The sequence below is a fragment of the Lissotriton vulgaris genome, unplaced genomic scaffold (genome assembly GCF_964263255.1).
Source record: "Lissotriton vulgaris unplaced genomic scaffold, aLisVul1.2 SCAFFOLD_310, whole genome shotgun sequence".
In the NCBI taxonomy this organism is placed as follows: Eukaryota; Metazoa; Chordata; class Amphibia; order Caudata; family Salamandridae; genus Lissotriton; species Lissotriton vulgaris.
Window position 1 is genome coordinate 1,528,854 of NW_028254046.1, and position 22,943 is coordinate 1,551,796.

Here is a 22,943-nt window from a genome sequence, read left to right on the forward strand (position 1 = left end):
CATTCCCTATTATTGGTGTGCGGGACGCGTGCAAGGCCACCTACGACACCTGCATTTTTGTCTCAATGTAACTGCACTCAGCAATCTCCATAACTGCAACCTAACCTAACCTAACCTAAATAAAGATTCTCCCCCAAAATAACACCCCTGAAAACCCCACCCACTATGTGTGCCCTCAATTGGCCGGATGGCATCAGAGTCTGTGTCCTAATATGTGTCCTGCTCTCCCTGTAGCGTGCCTGATCTCTATGTCCCATGTGGTCATTGTGTCCTTCCCATCCGATACAGTACTCAATGCCACACCTTCTCCACTGCCATCGTCCTGCAGGGCACACCATGCCCTACATCCATACTGACCACCACCTTCCCCTTTCCATATTTATTGCTCACAATAAAAAGGTCTCCCTTAAAGACAGAGTGGTGCCTTCTTTTTTTTCCATAAGTTTTTTATTGTTTTTTGCGTACACATAATTATACATATATAGACATATAACATACAGTTATCATGGGTAACAAGTTTCAAGTTTAAATACTTTATTCGACAACATTGTCATAAAAGCATGTTTCCCTAAGCTAAACAGAATAATTACTACCCTAGAATTTTAAAAACAAGATAAAATACTTATTAAATACCATTCATTTTATACAGTGTTGGCGAATATTTCAATTTGTAAAATTCTTACGTTATAAAATCAAGTCACAGCACAAGGCTTTAGCAAGTTGAAATTTGTCATTACATATACATTTCCCATATTTAGTTACAGTTTTAAAGTGCGCGTGCGTATTATCCAGGCCCACCCCATGTATTTGGCTACAGCGATTGCAAGGTTGGGGGCACAATTTGTTTTTAATATCCTTATTGCCTCAAGATATTTCCTTGTCCCCAGATTCCTGCAAACCGGTTTAGCCATCTACTTCTTGGGGCAGCATATAATGGGCAAACAAACAAAAAATGTGGGATCTCCTCTACATGTGCTTTACAACAAGAGCAAGTTTTTACATTACCAGGGGACCATTTAGCCGTAAAGGCATTGAGGGGTAAAGAGCCAATTCTAAACTGAAAATACAGCTTCCTATCTAGGGGTTTAGAGATCAAATCCCAGTACTGTTCACATTTAGGAATGATTTTAAAATCCAAGAACTGGGAAGTCAACAAAGATGGTTGGTTGGAAATCAATACAGTATTATTTATCATGTCCCAGTACATTTTTTTCAATGCAGCCTTAGATGGAAAGGCATGTGGGTCTACTGCAGTCCACAAGTGATCTAGGTGCAATTTTTGAAGCAAGTTCCTCACTTCTTTGAGCCAAGATATTTTATGAAACCGGTCAGAGCTAACAACATCCATAAGAGCAGCTGCGTAATGTCCCAATTCAGGAGTAGTTTTTATACGCCTCCAATATAGGAGGGGGCGCAATCTGACCATGTCCTCGATCTTTTTCCTCCCGAGATCATATTGGAGCGGGATCGAAGGAGTACTCTGTGGGACACCAGTCATTCGTCGTAGAAATTTATTTTCTGCAACGACTAATGTGCTCAGGTTGGTGAAGCCCCATAACTCTGATCCGTAGAGGCAGGCGCCCAACACTTTCATGCTGTAAATCTCCATTATTGGCTGGATGGGTTTAGTAAATGAAGATTTATGTTTTTGGGCTATTGCCCCTGCCAATTGGTTGAACTTTAGCACCACAGAATCCATATGGGATTTCCAGTTCATGTTGGCCTGTAAAGAAATACCTAGATAGGTAAAAGCATTCACCTCCTCCAGTGAAGACCCATTAAAATGCATTTTCCCCTTGAATTTCTTGACAGGATTCAGGTTCATAAACTTGGTCTTTGATGTATTTATTTCCAGACCCCGTATCCGACAGAAGTCACCAAAGGCGTTAATTGTCTTTTGCAGTCCGCTAGGGGTCCGCGAGACCAGCAGGGTGTCATCTGCAAACATTAATACTGGGGCCCGCTCCCCATCTAGTATTGGTGCATCTGTCGGGAATTGCTTTAGAAAGTCAACTATGCCGTTGATGTAGAGAGAGAATAGGGTGGGGGCCAGGACGCAGCCCTGCCTTACCCCTCGATCCACAGGGAAGGATTCAGTGACATCTCCCTGAGCACCCCATCTAATCCGGGCGTAGTTGTTTTCGTGCATCCTCACAAGTAAAGTCAGCAATTCGGGGCTTATTCCAAGATCCCGCAAGACAATCCAAAGTTTTTGTCGAGGAACTAAGTAAAACGCTGACTTCAAGTCAACGAAAACTGCAAATAATGGACCATTTGTCAGGGTTACATTTTTCCAGTACATGGTTAAGAAATGGAATACCTGGTCAACAGAGCTAGTTAAAGGGCGGAAGCCAGCTTGGTACGGGGAGAGGATATCCTTATCATCTATCCAGGCTTGTATTTTATTTTGTATCATCCTGCCCATCAGTTTTTGCGCAGAGTCGATAAGGCTGATGGGCCTGTAGTTACTTGGTAAAGCCTTATCCCCTTTTTTGAAGACAGGTATTATTTCCGCGCCTTTCCATGTTGCTGGAATCATTGCTCCTTGTGCGATGGCGTTACCAAGCCATACAAAATATTTGCACTAGTTGGCCCTGTCAGATAGAAACACATCCGCCGGTATTCCATCAATTCCTGGCGCCCTTCCTCTGGTTACTCCATCCATTGCCTCGTTTGCGTCTTTCAGTGAAAATATTTCATGGGTATAAAATACCCTTTCTGGGGGAGGTTCAGTTAGAGGAGGCAGATTATCTGCGTATTGTGGTTTAAAAAAGTCCACCCAAGCCTCCTTTGCTACATGATTTTTCGGGCAGTCTGCTATTCCCCCACTGCCCCACTTTAGGATGGCCCAAAACTCTTTCTGCAGCTTAGCTGCACATGCTTTCTTCAGATCTAACCATATGTTCTCATCCCACAATCTTTTTGCCCTGATTTCTGCTTTCCTGTACTCGTCCCTGGCCTTTAATACTCCTATTTTAGTCCTCAGTGCTATGCTGAGTTTCTGTCGCGCTTTTCTGCAGGAGTGGTCGTACCACCCTCTTTTTATTGGTGGTCTAGTACCCTTCTTATGCTGGTTTTTTTTAAAAAATAACTTCTGTAAGTTGGCAAAAAACTTTGGCTGTGACTCTTCAATCAATTGATTAAAATTTATTTCCTTAGTGAGAATCTGCAGTCTGGTAACCTCTTCAGTAACTATCTCCTCTAGGGCCTGCATATCCCCGGGTTTATCTACCAGGGTTGCCCATTTAATGTGACGAAGATTATTGGTTGAAATGACATCTAGTGTCGTAAGACCCCTTTTCAGGTTAGTTGAATTTATGCCTTGTTCCAGATTAAAGAGCAGGCACAATGGGTTATGGTCACTCTCCAGTCTCGGTATCACTTGCATATCCACCACTTTATGCCAATCTCTAACATCTATAAGGATGTAATCTATCCTGCTACTTGACCGCAAATTGTCAAAGGTGTGCTTACCCTGTGGGTCAGAAGGGGTACAGCCATTTACTGCCCTCAGTCCCCTGGACAGGCATAGGCTCTTAACCTGTATTGCCACTTCAGTCCACTTTTTTACCAGCGGGAGATCCAATTGGGGAATTCCCCATTTGGTATCTTCCTCTTGGGCCAGTTCATTATCCTCGCATCCTAGTGGTTCAAATGTTGTGTTCAGGTCTCCCCCCACCAGGATAGTGTACTGCATGGGTAGAGTCTCTAAGTCATTATCTAATGCACCTATCACCTCAGAGGCTGTACCCCCTTGAGTTCCCCTGGCATAAATATTATATAAGATTAGTTTATGGCCATCAGCCCAGGTGAGAGCTAGAGGGAGCAGGTCACAATTGTTGATATGTCTCTGTTTGATGGTACATTGTAAGGATTGTCTTACCCAGATGATTAGCCCCCCTGAAGGCCGCCCCTTAGTATTCTTTTTCGCAGGTACATAGAAATTTAAAAAGCCCTGGCGAAAAGCTGGTGCCAGTGCCCATGTTTCCTGCAACATGATAACATCATGACGGTCAATGAACTCGCACCATTCGGGAGTTTCTAATTTGTGGTGGATTCCCGCTATGTTCCAAGAAATGAATTTAATACTACCTTTTGACTCAATGTTCCTCACTTGTAAAGGTGTGCCCTGGTTATAGGGAAGCAAGAGGGATGGAAGAGTACTTTCCTCGTTGCTTGCAATGGTATGAGTAGTTAGTGGGGTGTACTCTACTATACTAGGAGTATGTTCCCTGTGGTTGGGTGTCTACCCTCGCTACAATTTATTTCTAGGTTCTTTATGATACCATCGTTTCCGTAGTTAACCTCTACAGCCATAACCTTTCCTAAGCTCCTCCGTTCTTCCAGTCAATCACATTCACTTAGCCCGGAAAGGGCCGAGAACCTATTTTCCGTCAGGGTACCCCAGTTGTTTCTATTATCAAGGGTTTTGGCTTTTCTTAGTACAGGGTTCCATTTAGTTTTCAGCATTGTTGGATTTAAGGTGTTACCTTTTTTTGAGTAGGAGAAATCCAACATTAATGGCACTATTTCGGTTGATCTACGCTGGGGGGGGGGGTATATATTAGCTAGAATGTTTGGCAAAACTTCTGGGTCGGACAGATGTAGCACCACACCATCCCCCTTACATTTTTTGGTACCAGCCCCGATCCATTCAACTCTTCTAGCTTTCACTACTTCCTTTGCCAACTGATCCCTGCCTCCCGGAGTAAAAGCCATGTTCCTTGATAACCAATGGAGTGATTTATTTATCAAATAAAGGATGTTCTCTACTTGCCCTGGTTCCAGCTGGGGGAAACATGGGTAACGCTTTCCAGGGTTACAGCCCAGGCTTTTTGCGATGTGTAGTGTACAGATATTTCATCAGCCGGCATGGTTGCAAATACTACATTTGACCCGTGTGCCAATACTACACTTCTCAACTAGGACAAGTCACTCATTGTCACTGTGTGGGAAGACAGACAGAACTGCTTAAGCCCCTATGACAAATGGTTTCAAACATGCATTTAGATGCAGACTAGAATGCTGCCCTTTATGAGATAGGGGATGTAAACGTTTACTGTGTGGTTGAACCCACCGACATAAAAAAATATGGAACAAATGTATAAGTGTCAGGAATATTTATACACACTTGGGTTGAGGGGGATTGGTACCCAAACAGTGTCTCTTCACTGGCTCCATACCATCTTTAGAACTGCTGGTGCTGTGGCTAATTCCATTGGTGCTTTATTTTCTAGATGTTATACCTGAAATCATTCTGTACAATGAGGCATAACGGGTCCTGTAGTTTATGACTGCATTCCTGCAAGCATTTTGTGGTTACATCTCCCTACCTCCAGTTCATTCTCACAGTCGGCAGATGATGCATCTCCATAGTTACAGCATCCCATTACTACATACATGTAAACATTCTGCACATGAACTATGTGCCGCAGAAGTGCCATATGCACTGTGCTGTAGCAATGCTCAGGCATGGATTGGATTTCTATGGTTTCCCGCTTGTGACCTCATTGCATGAACATGGGCCATTCTGCCCACATAGATGAGAGCATGCTGACAAAGTCTGCTGTAGGGTGTCCGCGTCAATTTCATGGAAGCCTTCAGATGAAGGAAGATTAAATGGCTGCGACAAGACATGTCTACACATTTCTTGATAGGCTGGTGGTCATACGCAGATGTGCACGCTTTTTAGGGTGGTACCAGCAGGGAGGGAATTGTTGTGATATGTTTAGAGTGGCTGAGAAGTAAGAATTATGACGCTTCAGTAGAGGTTCAATGAAAGAATGGATTAGTCTAGAGTAGGTCCAAGAGGTTTTAACCTTTGGACAATGTCCAAATAGGCAAAATCGGAACGTGTGCCTGGGTTACGGATACTAATTTCTACTTTAGTCAACACTGAAGAAAGATTCTAAATCTGAAAGTAAAGTCAACAGCATCTAAGATGCCCTCAAAACCTAATTTGATGACGCTTTATATGCAAACCCCGATAAAGCAAAATGACAGAACAACAGAAGCCAGACAACAGTCCTACATTGTACATTTCAGATTTTTAGTCGTGGTACATACCAGAAATTAACAATGGACCTTCCATACCCATCTTAAGAAATCAGTCACTATCAGTTACAGGTGTATGATTTAGGCCGGCTTACATCACCACTTTTCCTCTGGAAAAATCAATAGGATAAACAACTTGGTATGTCCTAAAGGATCAGAAACCTCGTGTGAAAAAGCTTTGTGAAAAATCTGAAACTTACCACTAAGACTTTCAGGATCAGATGGTTCTGATAAGAAGATTCCAATCTGTGATTTTCTGCAATATTATTAAAAAGTGAAGATTTTAATTTGTGAGCAATGCCATGACATAAGAACAAGACTGTATCTGAAGCATTTTTAAAGGCAACACAGAGTAGAGGAAACAGTTACTTACTCCTAACTACAGCTCTCCAGCCCGGGTAGCCCGTGAATTTTGAACAGTCCTTTTTTGGTCGAGCCTGCCAGACAGTGCAGATCTCTGGTTCAAAACGTATTGTTTGCTAACCAAGAATTTACAGTGGGCTGAAAGCCCGCCCACTGTTTACCATTGGTTGGCTTTATTGTCACTGTTATTTGCTTGCATCTTATTAGATGGCTTGCCTTGTGCATCTTATATTTGTCCCTCCACTGTTGCATATCCTCTCTACTTTTGTCCTTTCACCATTCACTATTAGGGACCTACTTTTTTTTTGCCTTAGAACACCATTAGAGAGCATGTGTTTTCCAGTTATGTTACGATATTAAAATTTGTGAAGCTCAAGACTGACCCAAAGAGGGCTTCCCAGCGCTGCCCTACTGTTAACTGTAACCTCCCACCACAAACACTATGCAGCGAGCAGCCGGGTTTTTAGCTGCTTTCGCTTAGCTGCTGAGACATAAGTGGTTAGAGGTTTTATGAAGAAATGTAGGCAGATTGTTCCATAGCACCAGCGCTATCGCTCAAAAAGAAAGACCTCCTTTTCTCGCCTGATTAAAGCGAGGTACCGCTGCCAAATTGGCCTAGTTGGAGTATAGAGCTGAAGCAAGAACGACATAATAGGGGCACCCTGCTATGCATGACACAGTCAGCGATGCACAATGTCTTAAACTGGATGTGTTTCTCTCCCAGAAGTCAATGTAGCTTGCAGAGTAGCTGGGAGGCTGAGCAACATGTTAGCAGATGGAATAGTAGTCTCGCTGCTGCATTTTAAATAACCTGCAGCCTTTTTTTCAAATGCTTCGTAGCACCCAAGTATAGGATATTGCAATAGTCGAGGCGAGAGGTGATTAATGACTGAATGATCATCCTTCGAACCTGGGGACGAAAGAAGCCAATGACAGTTTTAAGGCTTCTCAGAGTGACGAAACAGAGGACAACGCTTTGACTTGTTTCTCAAAAAGATAACGAGTCGTCAAGTAAAACGCCCACGTTTTTAACAGTAGATTTGGGATTAAGGGCGACCCTAACACACTCGGCCAGCATTGATCTCCCCATTCTAGCAAGTGTTTCCCAAACAGGAGAATCTCTGTTTTGTTGCCATTCAGCTTCAGGCAGTGTGCATGCATCCAGTCAGCAATGGTGTTCTAATCGTTTTTAGGTTTCACTACGAATGTAGCGCAGCTGCTTCGCTAGTGAAGACTTTATTGCTGTGGCTTTGGTGCGCGAAGGGAGACAGGAGGTGGCACGCGCGGACAGGAGATGTGCATTCCGTATGCGTGCACATCTCCTGTCCGCGCGTGCCACCTCCTGTCTCCGGGGGCTGGCAGCACGCGCATCGCGTTGCGTGCTTTCACTTTCCCTCGTTTTCAAACTGAAGTGAAAGCGAACGCTTTTTTAATTCTGTCGTGCGGGAAAATAGATGCTGAAACGTAGAACCGAATTATCTGATTTTTGTCAGTAAGTTATGATGTTTTAACATCTATGATCCACTATTTAGATTATTTTTAAATTCCCTTTTCACTCTTCATTTTCCTTCTTGTTTCTACAATGGCAGCTAGGCTTCCTTTCCACAAGTCCTTTCCACGAGTGCCCAGAAGGCGGGCGTATCTTTAAATAAACGCATATTGCAGGTGACACTGTTCACCTATTCTTCCCGGAGCTACGACGAAAGGTGTTCCTCAGTGCACATTTCATGATGCATTTAACAAAAACATTTGCTTTCCTTGATCATCCCCATTTAGAAGCGGCCCAACGGGAATGTTTAAGACGTGAAGGCAGAGTTGGTCTCTACTTCACTGTCAGAAAACCAGCTCCCGACGTGTAAGTTAGAAAGTGGATGTGGTTCGGGTGTCGGGTGACACAGTTCACATTTTGCAGTGGATGATCTGTTACTTCGCTCCTCTAAATAACCCCTGGCAGCCTAATTCCAGTCCATCTTTTTGTCCGCTAATAATGACAATAATAAATACTGGGGGCATTTGAAGGTGGTGAGGTGGAAAAGTTCAGGACGAGTGCCTGCCAGCGAGCGACTATAGTGAGAGCCCAAGTGGCCTAAGAGGGGTATTCGCGTCTGATGGGAACTGTCCGGTGGCCAGTGCCTGGAAGTAGCCTGCTCTGGCGTGAAGCACTATTCAAAGACAAAAACCCGTGAAGCACTATTCAAAGACAAATGACGTGCAGTGCATAAATCAGATTTTCATTTATTTATTATTTATTTATTTATTCAAGAGTTTTATATAGCGCTGGTTAGACCCGGAGGCATCAGAGCGCTTTACAGGAGGTTCAACAAAAATTATATTACAAGATTAAATCAGTTCCAATTTACATCAGTTGCTAGACAAAACAATTGCAAGAGCATAGAAGACGTGATAATTGAAGTGTAGAGGGGAAGGGGTAAGGGTAAAGAGCTAGGAGGGGGATACGGCAGAGAGACAAAAGGAAAGTCTGTCCAAAGTCCGGCTGGGTAGGAGACGGTCGAGGGAGAGTCCCAAAACCCATCTCCTCTATAGCTATCAAGTAGTTCCACCGGGCATTGGCCAAAGAGCTAGGTCTCAATGGGAAAAACAATTAAAGAAACATGGAGGGCAAAATAAATGGAGCGTAGAGGGCAGGGGACAGGGAAGGAGAGAAGGGGGGGATAGGGGAAGAGACAAAAGGGAGAGACTAAATAGGTCTGTCTAAAGGCTGACTGGGTAGGTGACGACTAAGGAGGGAGTCTACGGCCCATCTCCCCTATAGCTAAACCCGGTAGCTCCATCGGGCATTTGACAAAATAGTTCAGTCTCAATACATTGAGAGATGAGAGAAGGAGAGACAAAAATAGAGGGAGGATGCGGGAAGCGACGACAGGAGAGACGAAAGGAAGTCTGGCTGAAGACCGACTGGGTAGGTGACGTCCAAGGAGGGAATTCCTGACCTGTCTCCCCTATAGCTAAACCAGGTAGCTCCATCGGGCATCAGACAGAATAGCTAGATCTCAAAGGACGAGGGAAAGTTCGCAGATAGACAGGGTGGGGACTAGGGGCCAGGACAGGTGAAGGCAGAGGTCAGCAGCAGGACAGTGGAGAGGAGTAGAGCGAGGAGATAAACCGGGTGAGGACTAGAGCCAGGACAGGTGAAGGCAGAGGTCAATAGCAGGAAAGTGGAGAGGAGTAGCGCGAGGAGGGGTAGGGGGAAGGTAGTTTGGCAAGAAGTTCCCATTGATATGGTGGGCAATAGTTGCCAGCTTAGCCAATGTGTGGGTACTCGGCTGATTCTCTGGTGCAATCTCAGGTACAGTCAGGTTCTGCGTGATTTTTGGGTACTCCATTTTGCATGCTGGAGTGGATCTTTGCGTGCAGCCTAGATGAGTTTGCAGCATTAGATCTCCCAGCAGGGGTGGTGTACACGCAGGGACACATCAAAGTTGAGATGCGCACCTGCTAAACCTCCAGGTGTCGTTATCAGGAAGGCTCTTTTTGTTCTCCCATCTAGGCAGACCTTGTGTGACATGTATCGCGGTCAGCCGCCGCCATTAAAGCCCGGAAGGTGGGCGCGCAGTGCTGAAAGACCGGCGGAGGGTAATATAGTCTGTGGTCCTTCTAATTGTGTTGGAGTGCAATGGCCGCATGGTCAAGAGCAGGCACCGGGACCCGCCGTCAGTGGTCTTTGGCATCATGGCATGAGTAGGCCAGGGGCCCCTCTAGTACACACACTGTCACGGTTATGGTACGGGCACAGTCACGGCAGGTCCGGAGGCGGGTCCACAGTGTACTCCATAGGGCCCCATAGCAGATTCGCAGTGGAAAAGGCCCCGTTGATTGGCAGCGCGTGAAGCAGGTCAGAGGTGCAGCAGTGGTTCAAAGCTTGAGCAAGGAGCCGGTGCAGGGGTTCCAAGAGCCAGGAAAGGTCTCGATCTGAGGCAGAGGTGCGCCTGCGGGCGCCATCTTGGGGTCAGGCAGGCTCCAGGCAGAAAGACCTGAAGGAGAGCCGCTGCCAGGGTGAAGCAGCTAAATACGCCCCCGGGTCAGAAAGGGGCAGCGGGAATCTCTGTGGGGCGATAGCGCTCTAACAGCGAGCCTACCTCCCGGAGCCGCTCTCTGCCGACGGCGTTCTCGGCAAAGTAATGGCCGCCATGTTGAAGATCACTGCATCTCGCCAACCACCGGGAAAAACAGCCCCAACCGAGGGACACAGAGGCAGGCAAAGACTCTCCAGAGGTGCTCCTAGCATTCCGCTTCAGGTAGGGAACTTTGTTGTCCAGAGTGCAGCCCCAGAACCGCCGATCTGCAAGCCGGAGGAGCGGGTGGACTGGGAGCCGAGCCGAGCTACCTCCGTTCGGCTCTTCATTATGAATTTTCTACAAAGAAGTCTTAATTAGAAGGAGGTGAAAGCGAACTTGTGTCACAGCATCGCATTTCCTGTTTGACACATGTCTTTTCTGAGGACAGTCGCTCTTACCTTGTTCAGCAAAAAGCACGCTTGAGTGTGTAGGTTAATGGATACTTGCATGTTATGAACTTAGAAGCGAAGTGCTACAGATAAAGTAACTCTGGGATTGGGCCAGTCACTTTCAACTGGCAGGCACTGGCAGGCTCCATGTAGTTCTACGATTCAGAAAGGGGGGTGGTGATGGACAGAGTTTCTGAATAAAGCAGAACACTCCTACCCAATCAACAGATCCGGGCTTGATCCATCACCGTTTTTTAGCTCACTGCACCATCCCAACTCAGAACCTGGCTACATGCAAATAAGTCTGTCCCTGGCCCAGTGCATCATGGGAACAGGGCAGACCAAACTACCAAGCCAATTCTTTTACTGGAAAGGAATGCAAATGCTACTTACCAGTATGCATCTGTTCTTGGCATGTAGGGCTGCTGACATTCATATCTGTGCATAGATCGCCGCCTAGTGTTGGGTCCGGATGATTGCACATTGTTGTCTTGGAAGAGTCTTCGAAGTATCACGAGATAGGTGCCTCCTCCCCTGGACTACAGTGCGCATGGGCATCAACTCCATCCCCAGATTGTTTTTAGCCATTTTGGCCAAGATGGAGTGAAACTCAGTGAATGATGACCATGCCATGAAATGATATGTGAACACTGCAGCTGCTACAGGCGCCGGGGAGGAGGGCGGGCGATATGAATGTCAGCAGCCCTACATGCCAAGAACAGATGCATACTGGTAAGTAGCATTTGCAGTTCGAGGCATGTGGGCTGCTGAATTCATATCTGTGCATAGAATACATAGCAGTCCCTCCATTAGCGGCGGCCGCCCGTGCCAGCTGCAGCAGTTTGGAAAAGTGTCTTGAGAACAGCCTGCCCTACAGCTGCCTGCTGTTTGGAGTGAACGTCTACACAGTAATGCTTCGTAAATGTATGTGTGGTAGACCATGTGGCTGCTCTACATATGTCCTCTAAGGGAATGTTTCCAAGGAAAGCCATAGAGGCCCCCAACTTTCTGGTGGAGTGGGCCCTTGGTGGAATTGTAAGAGTGCGTTTTGCCTTTGCATAGCAGATTTGAATACATTTCACGATCCACCTAGCAATACCAGCCTTGGAAATAGGGTTACCTTTGTGATGTGGCGCAAAGGCAACAAAAAGCTGCTTAGTCTTTCTAAAATCCTTGGTCCTATCAATGTAATACAATAGGGCCCGTCTAACGTCAAGGGTGTGGAGCATCCGCTCGGCCAGTGACTCTGGATTTTGAAAGAACACCGGCAACTCAATGGTTTGGTTGATGTGGAACTGAGACACAACCTTGGGTAGAAATTTAGGGTTAGTGCGGAGCACTACCCTGTTTGGATGAGCTTGGAAGAAAGGCTCTTGGATTGTGAGGGCCTGCAGTTCACTAACCCTCCGTAGCGATGTAATTGCTACCAGGAAAGCCACTTTCCATGTCAAGAACTGAATCTCGCAAGAATGTAGTGGCTCAAAGGGAGGACCCATCAGTCTTGTAAGAACCACATTGAGGTTCCATTCAGGAGCTGGTGGAGTCCGTGGCGGAATGACTCTTTTGAGGCCTTGATGGCAGGCACTTTGAAAAGTGAAAGGTGCTGTCTATTTTGGAGGTATGCGGCCATCGCAGACAGGTGAATGCGAATGGAAGTATATGCCAGATTACACTTGTATAGATGGAACAGGTAACAGATGATGTTCTGAATAGAAGCATCTAGTGGATCAATGTTGTGGTTTGCGCAATAGATGACAAACTGTTTCCATTTTGCCGCGTAACATGCTCTAGTAGTGGGCTTTCTAGCCTCCCGAATGATGTCCATGCAATTGGGAGGAAGGGTGAGGTAGCCAAACTCTAGGACTTCAGGAGCCATATCGCCAGGTTGAGCTGTTGCGGATCTGGGTGCCGAATGTCGCCATGGCTCTGCGTCAGAAGGCTGGGGGTGAGATGAAGCCTTTGATGCGGTACCACGGAAAGTTCCAGAAACGTGGTGTACCATGGTTGGCGAGCCCACGTTGGAGCAACTAGGATGAGAGTCATCGAGTGCTGCCTGACCTTGCGCGCCACCAGCGGTATCAGAGGTGCTGGGGGAAAAGCGTACGCAAATCTGCCTGACCAGTTCATCCATATCGCATTGCCCTGCGATTGCGGGTGTGGGAACCTGGCGGCGAAGCTTTGGCATTTTGCGTTCTCCCTTGTGGCGAACAGGTCGATCTCTGATGACCCCACCTTTGGAAGTACGGTTGGAGTACTGATGGATGTATCTCCCACTCGTGCATTTGGTGGCTGTGCCTGCTGAGCAGGTCCGCCATCTGATTGTCCTTGCCTGGGAGATGTTCTGCCATGAGGAAAATGTTCCTCTGAATGGCCCACTTCCACATGCTCTGAGCCAGATGAGACAGCTGCGGAGAGTGTGTGCCCCCCTGTTTCTGAATGTAGTACATGGCCGTCATGTTGTCCGTCCGGATCAACACGACCTTGTTGCACAGATGTACTTTGAATGCCTTTAAGGCCATGAAGATCGCCATCAGTTCCAGTACATTGATGTGCATCTTCCTTTGCTGTAGTGTCCATAGTCCCTGCACCGTGTATTGGAGTACATGCGCTTCCCATCCCTGGAGAGAAGCGTCCGTTGTCAGGATGATCTGCGGCACAGGCTCTTGAAACGGTCGGCCCTTGCAAAGGTTTAGTGGATTCCACCAATGCAGAGAGTTGTATGCCCGACCGCTCACCAACACTAGGTCTTTTAACTGCCCGTGAGCCTGAGTCCACTGACGTGCTAAGCACTCCTGAAGCGGACGCATATGTAGTCTCGTGTGTGGGACTATGGAGATGCAGGAGGCCATCATGCCTATCAACTGCATGAACACTCTTGCTGGGAGCGAGTGTTGAGGTCTGAATCTTTGGATCAGCGACTGAATGGTGTTGATTCTCACTGAATTCGGCTGTGCTGTGGCCGCCAGAGTGTTTATGGTCGCACCCAGATACTGCCGTATGTGGGCGGGCTGGAGATGTGATTTTGGATAATTCAGTGAGAACCCCAGATCGTGCAGAAGGTGAATGGTGTGGGACACATGGTCGGCGCACTGCTGGGCCGACTTCGCCTGAATGAGCCAGTCGTCCAGATAGGGGTAGACGTGGATGTTCTGACGTCTTAGATGCGCCGCCACCGTCGCTAGGCACTTTGTGAAGACCCTGGGCGCTGTGGTGACCCCAAAAGGCAAAACCTTGAACTGGTAGTGCTGGTTTTGAATGGTGAACCTGAGGTACTTTCTGGGTGAAGGATGCAGTGGAATGTGAAAGTACGCATCCTTGAGGTCCAGAGTTGCCAGGAAGTCCCCTTGCCGAAGCAGTGGGAGAACCTGCTGCAGCATGAGAATATGGAAATGTTCTGACAGAATGTAAAAGTTGAGAGGTCTGAGGTCTAGGATGGGCCTGAGGGATCCGTCCTTCTTTGGAATCAGAAAGTACAGGAAGTAAACTTCTGTACCTCTTTCCTGCGGGGGCACGAGCTCTATTGCTCCTTTTCGCAGCATGACGTTGACTTCCTGCTGCAACAAGTGCAAGTGCTCGCCGGACATAGGACGGCTCTTTGGGGGTATGTTGGGTGGAGTGGACGTGAGCTCCAGACAATAACCATATTGGATAAGAGATCTGACCCACCTGTCCGTGGTGATGGACTTCCACACGGGCAGGAACTGCTGGAGTCTCCCCCCGACCGGTGTTGCGTGGTCGGGGGGCAGTGACAAGGCGTCACTGTTTGTTGGCGGTAGAGGACCTGGAGCTGTTATTACCACGTCCTCTGCCTTGGACGTTGTTGCCACGGTATCCACCCCGACCCTTGTTGGTATAGGACGGTTGGGTGTTACTCTTATAGAATTGCGTCGACTGTGACAGTTGACCCCTCGAGGTGCCTCTATTATTGGAGCGACGAAAGGAACCACCCCGAAACTGCTGGGACTGCAAGGCACCCATAGACTTTGCAGTGTCGGTGTCCTTCATTTTCTCGAGGGTGGTATCAACTTCTGGGCCAAACAAGTGGTCTGGGTTGACAGTTTGGTTCAAGATGGTAGTTTGAATGTCTGGTTTGAAACCGGATATTCTGAGCCATGCAAGTCTACGCAGTAGAACGCTAGTGTTTATTGCTCGAGGCAGTGTCAGCCACATCCAGAGCGCACTTAATTGAAGCATTGGTGATAAGCTTCCCCTCCTGTATCAACATTTCTGCTGCTTCCTTATATTGATCTGGTAAGTGCTGTAGAAGGGTCTCTAGAGTGTCGTAGTGTGCCCTGTCGTAACGCGCAAGTAGCGCCTGTGTGTTGGATATGCGCCATATGTTGGCTGCCTGCGCAGCAACTCGTTTCCCCGAAGCCTCAAATACTTTTGATTCCTTGTCTGGGGGAGGAGCATCACCCGTAGTTTGTGAGTTGGCTCTTTTGCGTGCATTGGAGACAACCAGGGAATCCAGAGGCAACTGTCCTTTGATGTTCGTTGGATCAGTGGGCGCTGCCTTGTACTTTTTGTCGATACGTGGGTTGATGACTCTTGCTCGGGTGGGCTCCTTGAAGACTTCTGGCGCATGTTTCAACACCCCTTTTAGCATTGGCAAAGTTTTTACAGTTTTTTCAGCGTCTGAAAAGGTGTCAAAAAGAAAATCGACGTCTACTGGGTCAGCATGGAGGTCGACGTCATGATTGGCTGCCGCCCTTTCAATTAGAGCATTGAAAGCTGCAGAGTCTTCTGTTGGGGAAGTCTTTGCTGAAAAAAGCTGAGGCTCCTGCCCTGAATCCGGGTCCCCAGGGTCGCCACCAGCAGACCATGGCTCAGTCACATCTTCTGGGTCTGAGTAGACTGGATAGGAATACTCATCCTCGTCGTTTCCATCACCCTCCTCTACATTAGAATGAGTGGGTGAAAGTTCATGGCCTTGTAGTGATACAGGCTCCATAGAGGCAGAGGCACCAGCAGAGTCCATCTTCTTCTTAAGAGGAATTTGGAAATGCTCCAATGCTGGTTCAGGGGTGATCTTCCTTTTAAGGAGAGAGAGCTTGCCTGTATTGGCGTCGATGATCACTTCTCAACGCTCTTCTTCTGCCAGCGGTTGGTGGCGCGGGCTTGGAACCACCAACGATGCCTTCGGCGTCGAAGATAACTTCTAGGGCACTCCGGCCCCAGGTTTTGCTGTGAAAGCCTTCGGCGCCGTCTTCGGCGGCAACGTGAACAGAATCGGCGTTGGCGCCTTCGCCGGTTTTTGGAGAGGCTTGGGCGGCACAGTGTCCTTCTGCTCGACTTCTGCGGCCCCCTCCCTAATACGCTGAAGGGACTCCGTGACCTTCTTAGTGAACGAGGCGGGGGGACGCACCGGCTCGAGAGAGTCTTCTGAAGCTGGTTTTGGGACGGCGACCAATGACGCAGTCTTCGGAGCCGACGCAGCTGCCCCCTTGGCCTTGCCGAGTGGAAGCTGGGCAGTGAGAGACTTGGGGTCGTCCTGCCGCTTCTTCGTGGCCTTCTTATGGTCGTCGACATTCTTGGTATCGATGCGATTCTTAAGTGCGTCGACCAACTTCGGCGCCGATGCAGCCGCGTCGGCCGTTTTTACCTTCGGCTTCGATACCGTAGTCTTCGGGTCGGCCATTTTGGCGTGGCCCTTGAGCTCGACGGCCATCTTGGATTTCTTCGGCGCCGAGGCCTCCGAAGTCTTCGACCCGACCAGTGCGACTTGTGCTTTCGGTTTCGATACGTCTGGCGTCGAGACCGATGGTTTCACTTTCGGTTTCTGTACCGTGAGTGGTGCCGTATCAATGTCCGTGGCCGGGCCGGAAGGCGGAGCCGTGGGACGGGAATCAAGGCTTTGGGTAAGGCCCGAAGGCGATCCCTCGGCCTGGGCCTTAGAATGGTGGCTGGCCCCGGAGTCAGTGTGAGGAGGCTCCTCTTCCGAGCTATCCTCTACGGTGGCAATGGCCCCGTCGTCGTCCCTTACCTCCTCGACGACTTCCTCGAAATCCTCGTCTTCCGCGTTGTAGTCTTCCTCGACCTCCGACGCCGGGTTAGATTCTGTGATATCCTGGATAGTGTCGTCGCCGACATCCTCCGTGTCGAAGATGTCCGTCGGAGGGGGTGCCGATCACTGGGCCTGCAGTCTCGCAGCTCGGCGGAGCTTGAGTGTCTTTTTTGACCGGAACTTGGAGCAGGCCATACACTTGGCCTCGTCGTGGTCCGGCGACAAGCATTTATTGCACACCGGGTGCACGCTGATATGTGGGTACTTCGAGGCACACACCGGGCACCGCTTAAATGGACTTTGTTCCATGATGAAAGGAGGTTGGAGCGTCGTGTAGGCCCGTCCGCGCCGAAAGCACGCGGAAGGGCAGAGTAGGTTCGGAGTCGATGAAACAAACGAACCCGAACGATAGACAATACCGACGCGAGTCCTAAAGACCTTTTGGTCTCAAGCAAAGTAAGTTAAACAACTATCGATTCCGACAGAGGGAACCGAAACACATCCGAACCCAATGGCGGAAAAAAACAATCTGGGGATGGAGTCGATGCCCATGCGCACTGTAGTCCAGGGGAGGAGCCACCTATCTCGTGATACTTCGAAGACTCTTCCAGGACAACAATGTGCAATCATCCGGACCCAACACTAGGCGGCGATCTATGCACAGATATGAATTCAGCAGCCCACATGCCTCGAACACAAGCTTCCGGGGACCGGTTTCTGGCATTACAGCCGTCTTCTGCCCGGCTTGCTTGAATCCTGATGGTGCAGTGAGCAAGGGACTCATGTCTGAGTATACCCTTCCACGCTTATGGTGGACAAAAACGATTCAGAAAAGGGGGTGGTGATGGACAGAGTTTCTGAATAAAGCAGAATACTCCTACCCAGTCAACAGATCAGAGCTTGATCCATCACCATTTTTTAGCTCACTGCACCATCCCAGCTCAGAACCTGGCTACATGCAAATTAGTCTGTCCCTGGCCCAGTGCATCATGGGAACAGGGCAGACCAAACTACCAAGCCAATTCTTTTACTGGAAAGGAAACAAGCTTCCGGGGACCGGTTTCTGGCATTACAGCCGTCTTTGGCCCGGCTTGCTTGAATCCTGATGGTGCAGTGAGCAAGGGACTCATGTCTGAGTATACCCTTCCACGCTTGTGGTGGACAAAAACGATTCAGAAAAGGGGGTGGTGATGGACAGAGTTTCTGAATAAAGCAGAATACTCCTACCCAGTCAACAGATCAGGGCTTGATCCATCACCGTTTTTTAGCTCACTGCACCATCCCAGCTCAGAACCTGGCTACATGCAAATTAGTCTGTCCCTGGCCCAGTGCATCATGGGAACAGGGCAGACCAAACTATCAAGCCAATTCTTTTACTGGAAAGGAAACAAGCTTCCGGGGACCGGTTTCTGGCATTACAGCCGTCTTCGGCCCGGCTTGCTTGAATCCTGATGGTGCAGTGAGCAAGGGACTCATGTCTGAGTATACCCTTCCACGCTTATGGTGGACAAAAACGATTCAGAAAAGGGGGTGGTGATGGACAGAGTTTCTGAATAAAGCAGAATACTCCTACCCAGTCAACAGATCAGGGCTTGATCCATCACCGTTTCTTAGCTCACTGCACCATCCCAGCTCAGAACCTGGCTACATGCAAATTAGTCTGTCCCTGGCCCAGTGCATCATGGGAACAGGGCAGACCAAACTACCAAGCCAATTCTTTTACTGGAAAGGAAACAAGCTTCCGGGGACTAGTTTCTGGCATTACAGCCGTCTTCGGCCCGGCTTGCTTGAATCTTGATGGTGCAGTGAGCAAGGGACTCATGTCTGAGTATACCCTTCCACGCTTATGGTGGACAAAAACGATTCAGAAAAGGGGGTGGTGATGGACAGAGTTTCTGAATAAAGCAGAATACTCCTTCCCGGTAGCTTGTTTCCTTCCTAGTGTAAGAATTGGCTTGGTAGTTTGGTTTGCCCTGTTCCCATCATGCACTGGGACAGGAACAGACTCATTTGCATATAGCCTTGTTCTGAGCTGGGATGGTGCAGTGAGCTAAAAAATGGTGTTGGATCTAGCCCTGATCTCTTGACTGGGTGAGAGTATTCTGCTTAATTCAGAGACTCTGTCCATCACCACCCCTTGTTGTTAAATACCATGTAGTTCTAGGCATACTTCCTAACAATGTGTGTATTTCCCAAATCACCCGCCACATTCTTCTAAAGAATTCAAACCCTTTTACAAGTCTCAGTGGGAAACATCCTTTAGGACGAAGTAATGACACCGCAGTGCCATTACAACGCGGGTTTCACAACGCAAGTCGTTACCACGACTTGCGCTGGAAGGCGCTCTAGGACAAGGAATAGTGTAATTTACTATCCAACACCTTCCCTACTGTATGTAGACTGGAGTTGGAATAGTAAATTACACTACTCCTAAGTCCAGCGCCCTCCAACGCAAGTCGTTGTAACAGCTTGCGTTTTAAAACCTGCGTTGTGATGATCTGCGGTGTTTTATACTGCGTTGTACCATCATACATACATCTCAATTGCATCTAAAACCATCATGATTTATGAGTGGGGATGAGGGAAATTAGCAATTTGCTTTGCAAAATATGTATAATTTTTGTGAAAGTACCAATAGTACCTGAAATAAGTTTTGCCAGTCTCTCGAAACATTTTTGCCTCCTCCACACACTTACCTCGCTGCCCGCGATGGGCCGGAACCGGCCGGCCTGGCTCAGACCTTGGTGGTCTATGCAGCTCTCTGACTGAAGGTCTGTCTCTCAGTGGTGGCCAGTGACATTTAAAAGTAGTGTGGCATATAAGTTGGGATGAGTATTACGTTTTAAGTAGACCCAAACCAGTGATTGGGGGTTGGTGGGGCACTCGACAAACAATTGTAAAAATGAGTTGCCAACACTGTTCCCTCTAGGCCGCGCGCGCGCGCGCACCTTCCCTGACGTCAGCGCGCACCACCTATCGTGGAGCGCGCACACAGGCCGGCGCGAACATGACATGCAGCACATTTCCAGTGGTGGCGGCGGCGGTTGGCGGCGGCGCGGGCGTGAGAAGTTGCAGGTAAGGAGAATGTATTTACCACGGCGGGAGGCGGGAGGCGGGAAGCGGGAAGCGGGAAGCGGGAGGCGGGAGGAGAATGTATTTACCACGGCGGGAGGCGGGAGGCGGGAGGCGGGAAGCGGGAGGCGGGAGACCCAATGTATGATTTGCATGTAATGGCAGCATTTGGTTTTCGGTATAGGAGAGGGCAGTGAATGGACCTGGGGCAGGGAGGGCAGTGAATGGACGTGGGGCAGGGAGGGCAGTGAATGGACAGGGAGCAGGGAGGGCAGTGAATGGACCTGGGGCAGGGAGGGCAGTGAATGGACAGGGAGCAGGGAGGGCAGTGAATGGACCTGGGGCAGGGAGGGTAGTGAATGGACCTGGGGCATGAAGGGCAGTGAATGGACAGGGAGCAGGGAGGGTAGTGAATGGACCTGGGGCAGGGATGGCATCAAACGGACATTGGTGAGTGAACAGGGTAGTGCACTTGGAGGCAGGGAGGGTACTGTATGTAGATGAGGCAGGGCGAGCAGCTGGGGGGTGGGACAGGAGCGCCCTCATTCATCATGGTACAGGGAGGGCAGCGAATGCACATGGGAGGAAGAGAGACCTGAAGGGGGTGGGGGGGGCACGAATGAAACACTGGGGCATAAAGCGCACTGAATAGACACGGGGTCTCCAGGGCAGGACTTGACTGGACGTGGGCAGGGAGAATATTGAAGGAATTCGACTTGAAGGACAGTAGACAGGGGCAGGGAGGGCTCTGCGTGAACAGCGGAGGAGCAGGCAGGATAGACATTGGGGCAGAGAGAAGATGTATTCACATGAGTGAGGGAAGACTCTGGAGGAACTGGGCAGGATGGGCGTAGGGTAGGGAGGACGCAGCGACAACATCGAGCATGGACAGGACTGAAAGGACAGGGAAGGCACCGAATGGGCACTGGGACAGTACGGGCATACATCAGGGAGCAGGCTGGGGAGTAGAAGTGAGGTGTGGCAGGGAGGGAACTGAACCAACAGGGGGCAGTGTCTGAAATGCACGGCCATGGGGCGGGGGGCATTGAGTGGGCACAGGGCAGGGAGGGCACTAAACTGGCACTGTAGAGTCAGTCGACATCAGGCCGGGAGGAGGCAGGATGTAATCCGGGGATTGGTCTGGCTGCCCATTGAGGGCACACTGAAAAGTGGCAGAGAGGGCAGTGGGTGAATGATCAGAGTGGCATCTTCGACACTGTGGGCAGCAGAATGGATAGGGGGGGAGCAGAATAGCATTGGGGGTGATGTGGGTACTAATTGGAAGTGGATGCACACTGGCACAGGGCACCTCTGAAAGGACAGTGGTGGGGCAGCAGTGAGGCCAGGGTAGCTCCTGATAGAAAGCTGTTAATCGGAGCCCATGAGGGGGCTCTGATTGTCAGCAATATTTAAACAAAAGGCCACAGCAGACTCAAAAAACGTGTGTCACACAGGTCAGAAAGGCACAAAAAACGAGTGATGCACAGGTCAGAAAGGCACAAAAAACGACTGAGGCACAGGACAGAAAGGCACAAAAAACGAGTGATGCACAGGTCAGAAAGGCACAAAAAACGAGTGAGATTCAGGGCATAAAGGCACAAAAAACGAGTGGGGCACAGGACAGAAAGGCACAAAAAACGAGTGGGGCAGAAGGGCACCAAAAACGAGTTGGACACAGGACAGAAAGGCACAACAAGCATTGGAAATGCAATAGGTCTCGCATTAGAAAAGTTGGAGCTATTGGTCTTGTAAATGACAAATATTTTATTTATGTGTTGGTTTTTAAAATAGCTAAATGGATAGCTTTGTCATTTACAATGCCAATAGTTATAACTTTTGCGAATGTGACACCTATAGCATTTGGAGTGCAACATGTTTTGTATGTACGTGACTTAGATGGCAGCTCTGGTCGTTAGGCCACATCTCTAGAGAGCACGAGCGTGCAGCAGGGGAGAGAAGCACAGAGAGTGCAGCAAGGAAGGGAAGCACGCAGAGGGAGCCCAAGAGTGTATCAGGGGCGAGAAGTACGGACAGGGAGCCCAAGAGCGAAGCAAGAGAGAGAAGCAGGAGAGGGAGTCTGACATTATAGAAAGGGAGAGAGTTGAGCATAGAAAGGGAGAAGATGAGTTTGGGAGAGAGGCATGAGAGGCATGAGAGGTGAAAGGCAGAGCAATGGAGATAGACCTGGGAAAGGAGTAACCATGGGGCAGATAAAGATGAGAGCAACAGGGAAAAACTAGTGGTGTTGACTAATGCCGAAATGGTATAAATGATGCTGTGTTAGTGCTCATTGACAATCGTGTGTACCTTGAGGAGAGACGAAAACATACTCCAAAGAGATGTAGTGGCACCAAAACTTCCACTGTGCTAACACGCTTACCTGCAAAGTCAATCATGGCGTCTCGGCTCACGGAACAGCATATAACCCTTGTGAGCCAAGAAGCCCGTATATAAACAGTAAATGTAGCGAAAACCTTCGAGTAACCATGCGCAAAGAAAGACTTTGTTGGCATCAAGCCAACATGATGTACTCCAGTTCTGCTTCCAATCCTGCATGGTTCACCAGCTTTTCACCAGGCATTTTAACCTCCTCAGCTACTTATTGAGTCAACTTCCAGTAGGCAAAACTGAGATCTCTCTGCAGCAGGTCCATCATTCTTCAGTTATCTTGACATATTTATGGTTGCCTGAAAATTGCTTGAACGTAGTCAATCATATTTTTGGCGTGCCACTGCAGCAGCTTCAGGTGGGATCTTTTGATGGATTGTGTGCTTCTCAGCCATCCTGTGGGTTACCTTGTTCACCCACCTCAACCATTTGCAGTTTGTATTTTGTGCTACACCTTCTGTAATGCCGCTTTCCCCTGGGATTCACATTTATAGACCAGTTTAAGATAATGGATGCTAATAATGGAACACATGGGCACACCCCTGTTTGTCCTAGGCTGAAATCCCAGGTAATTATTTGGTCATTTTTTGTCTTGGG

The 22,943-nt window shown here is 48.7% G+C and overlaps 1 protein-coding gene across 1 annotated transcript in view; it reads right to left on the reverse strand.

Moving 5' to 3' along the window:
- The window catches only part of ANO10 (anoctamin 10), a 757,832-nt gene that overhangs the window by 571,940 nt on the left and 162,949 nt on the right, over nt 1-22,943 (reverse strand). The window contains exon 7 of the mRNA XM_086951544.1: nt 6,255-6,310. Within this exon, the coding sequence (XP_086807670.1) occupies nt 6,255-6,310 (56 nt within the window). The remainder of the gene's footprint in view (nt 1-6,254; nt 6,311-22,943) is intronic.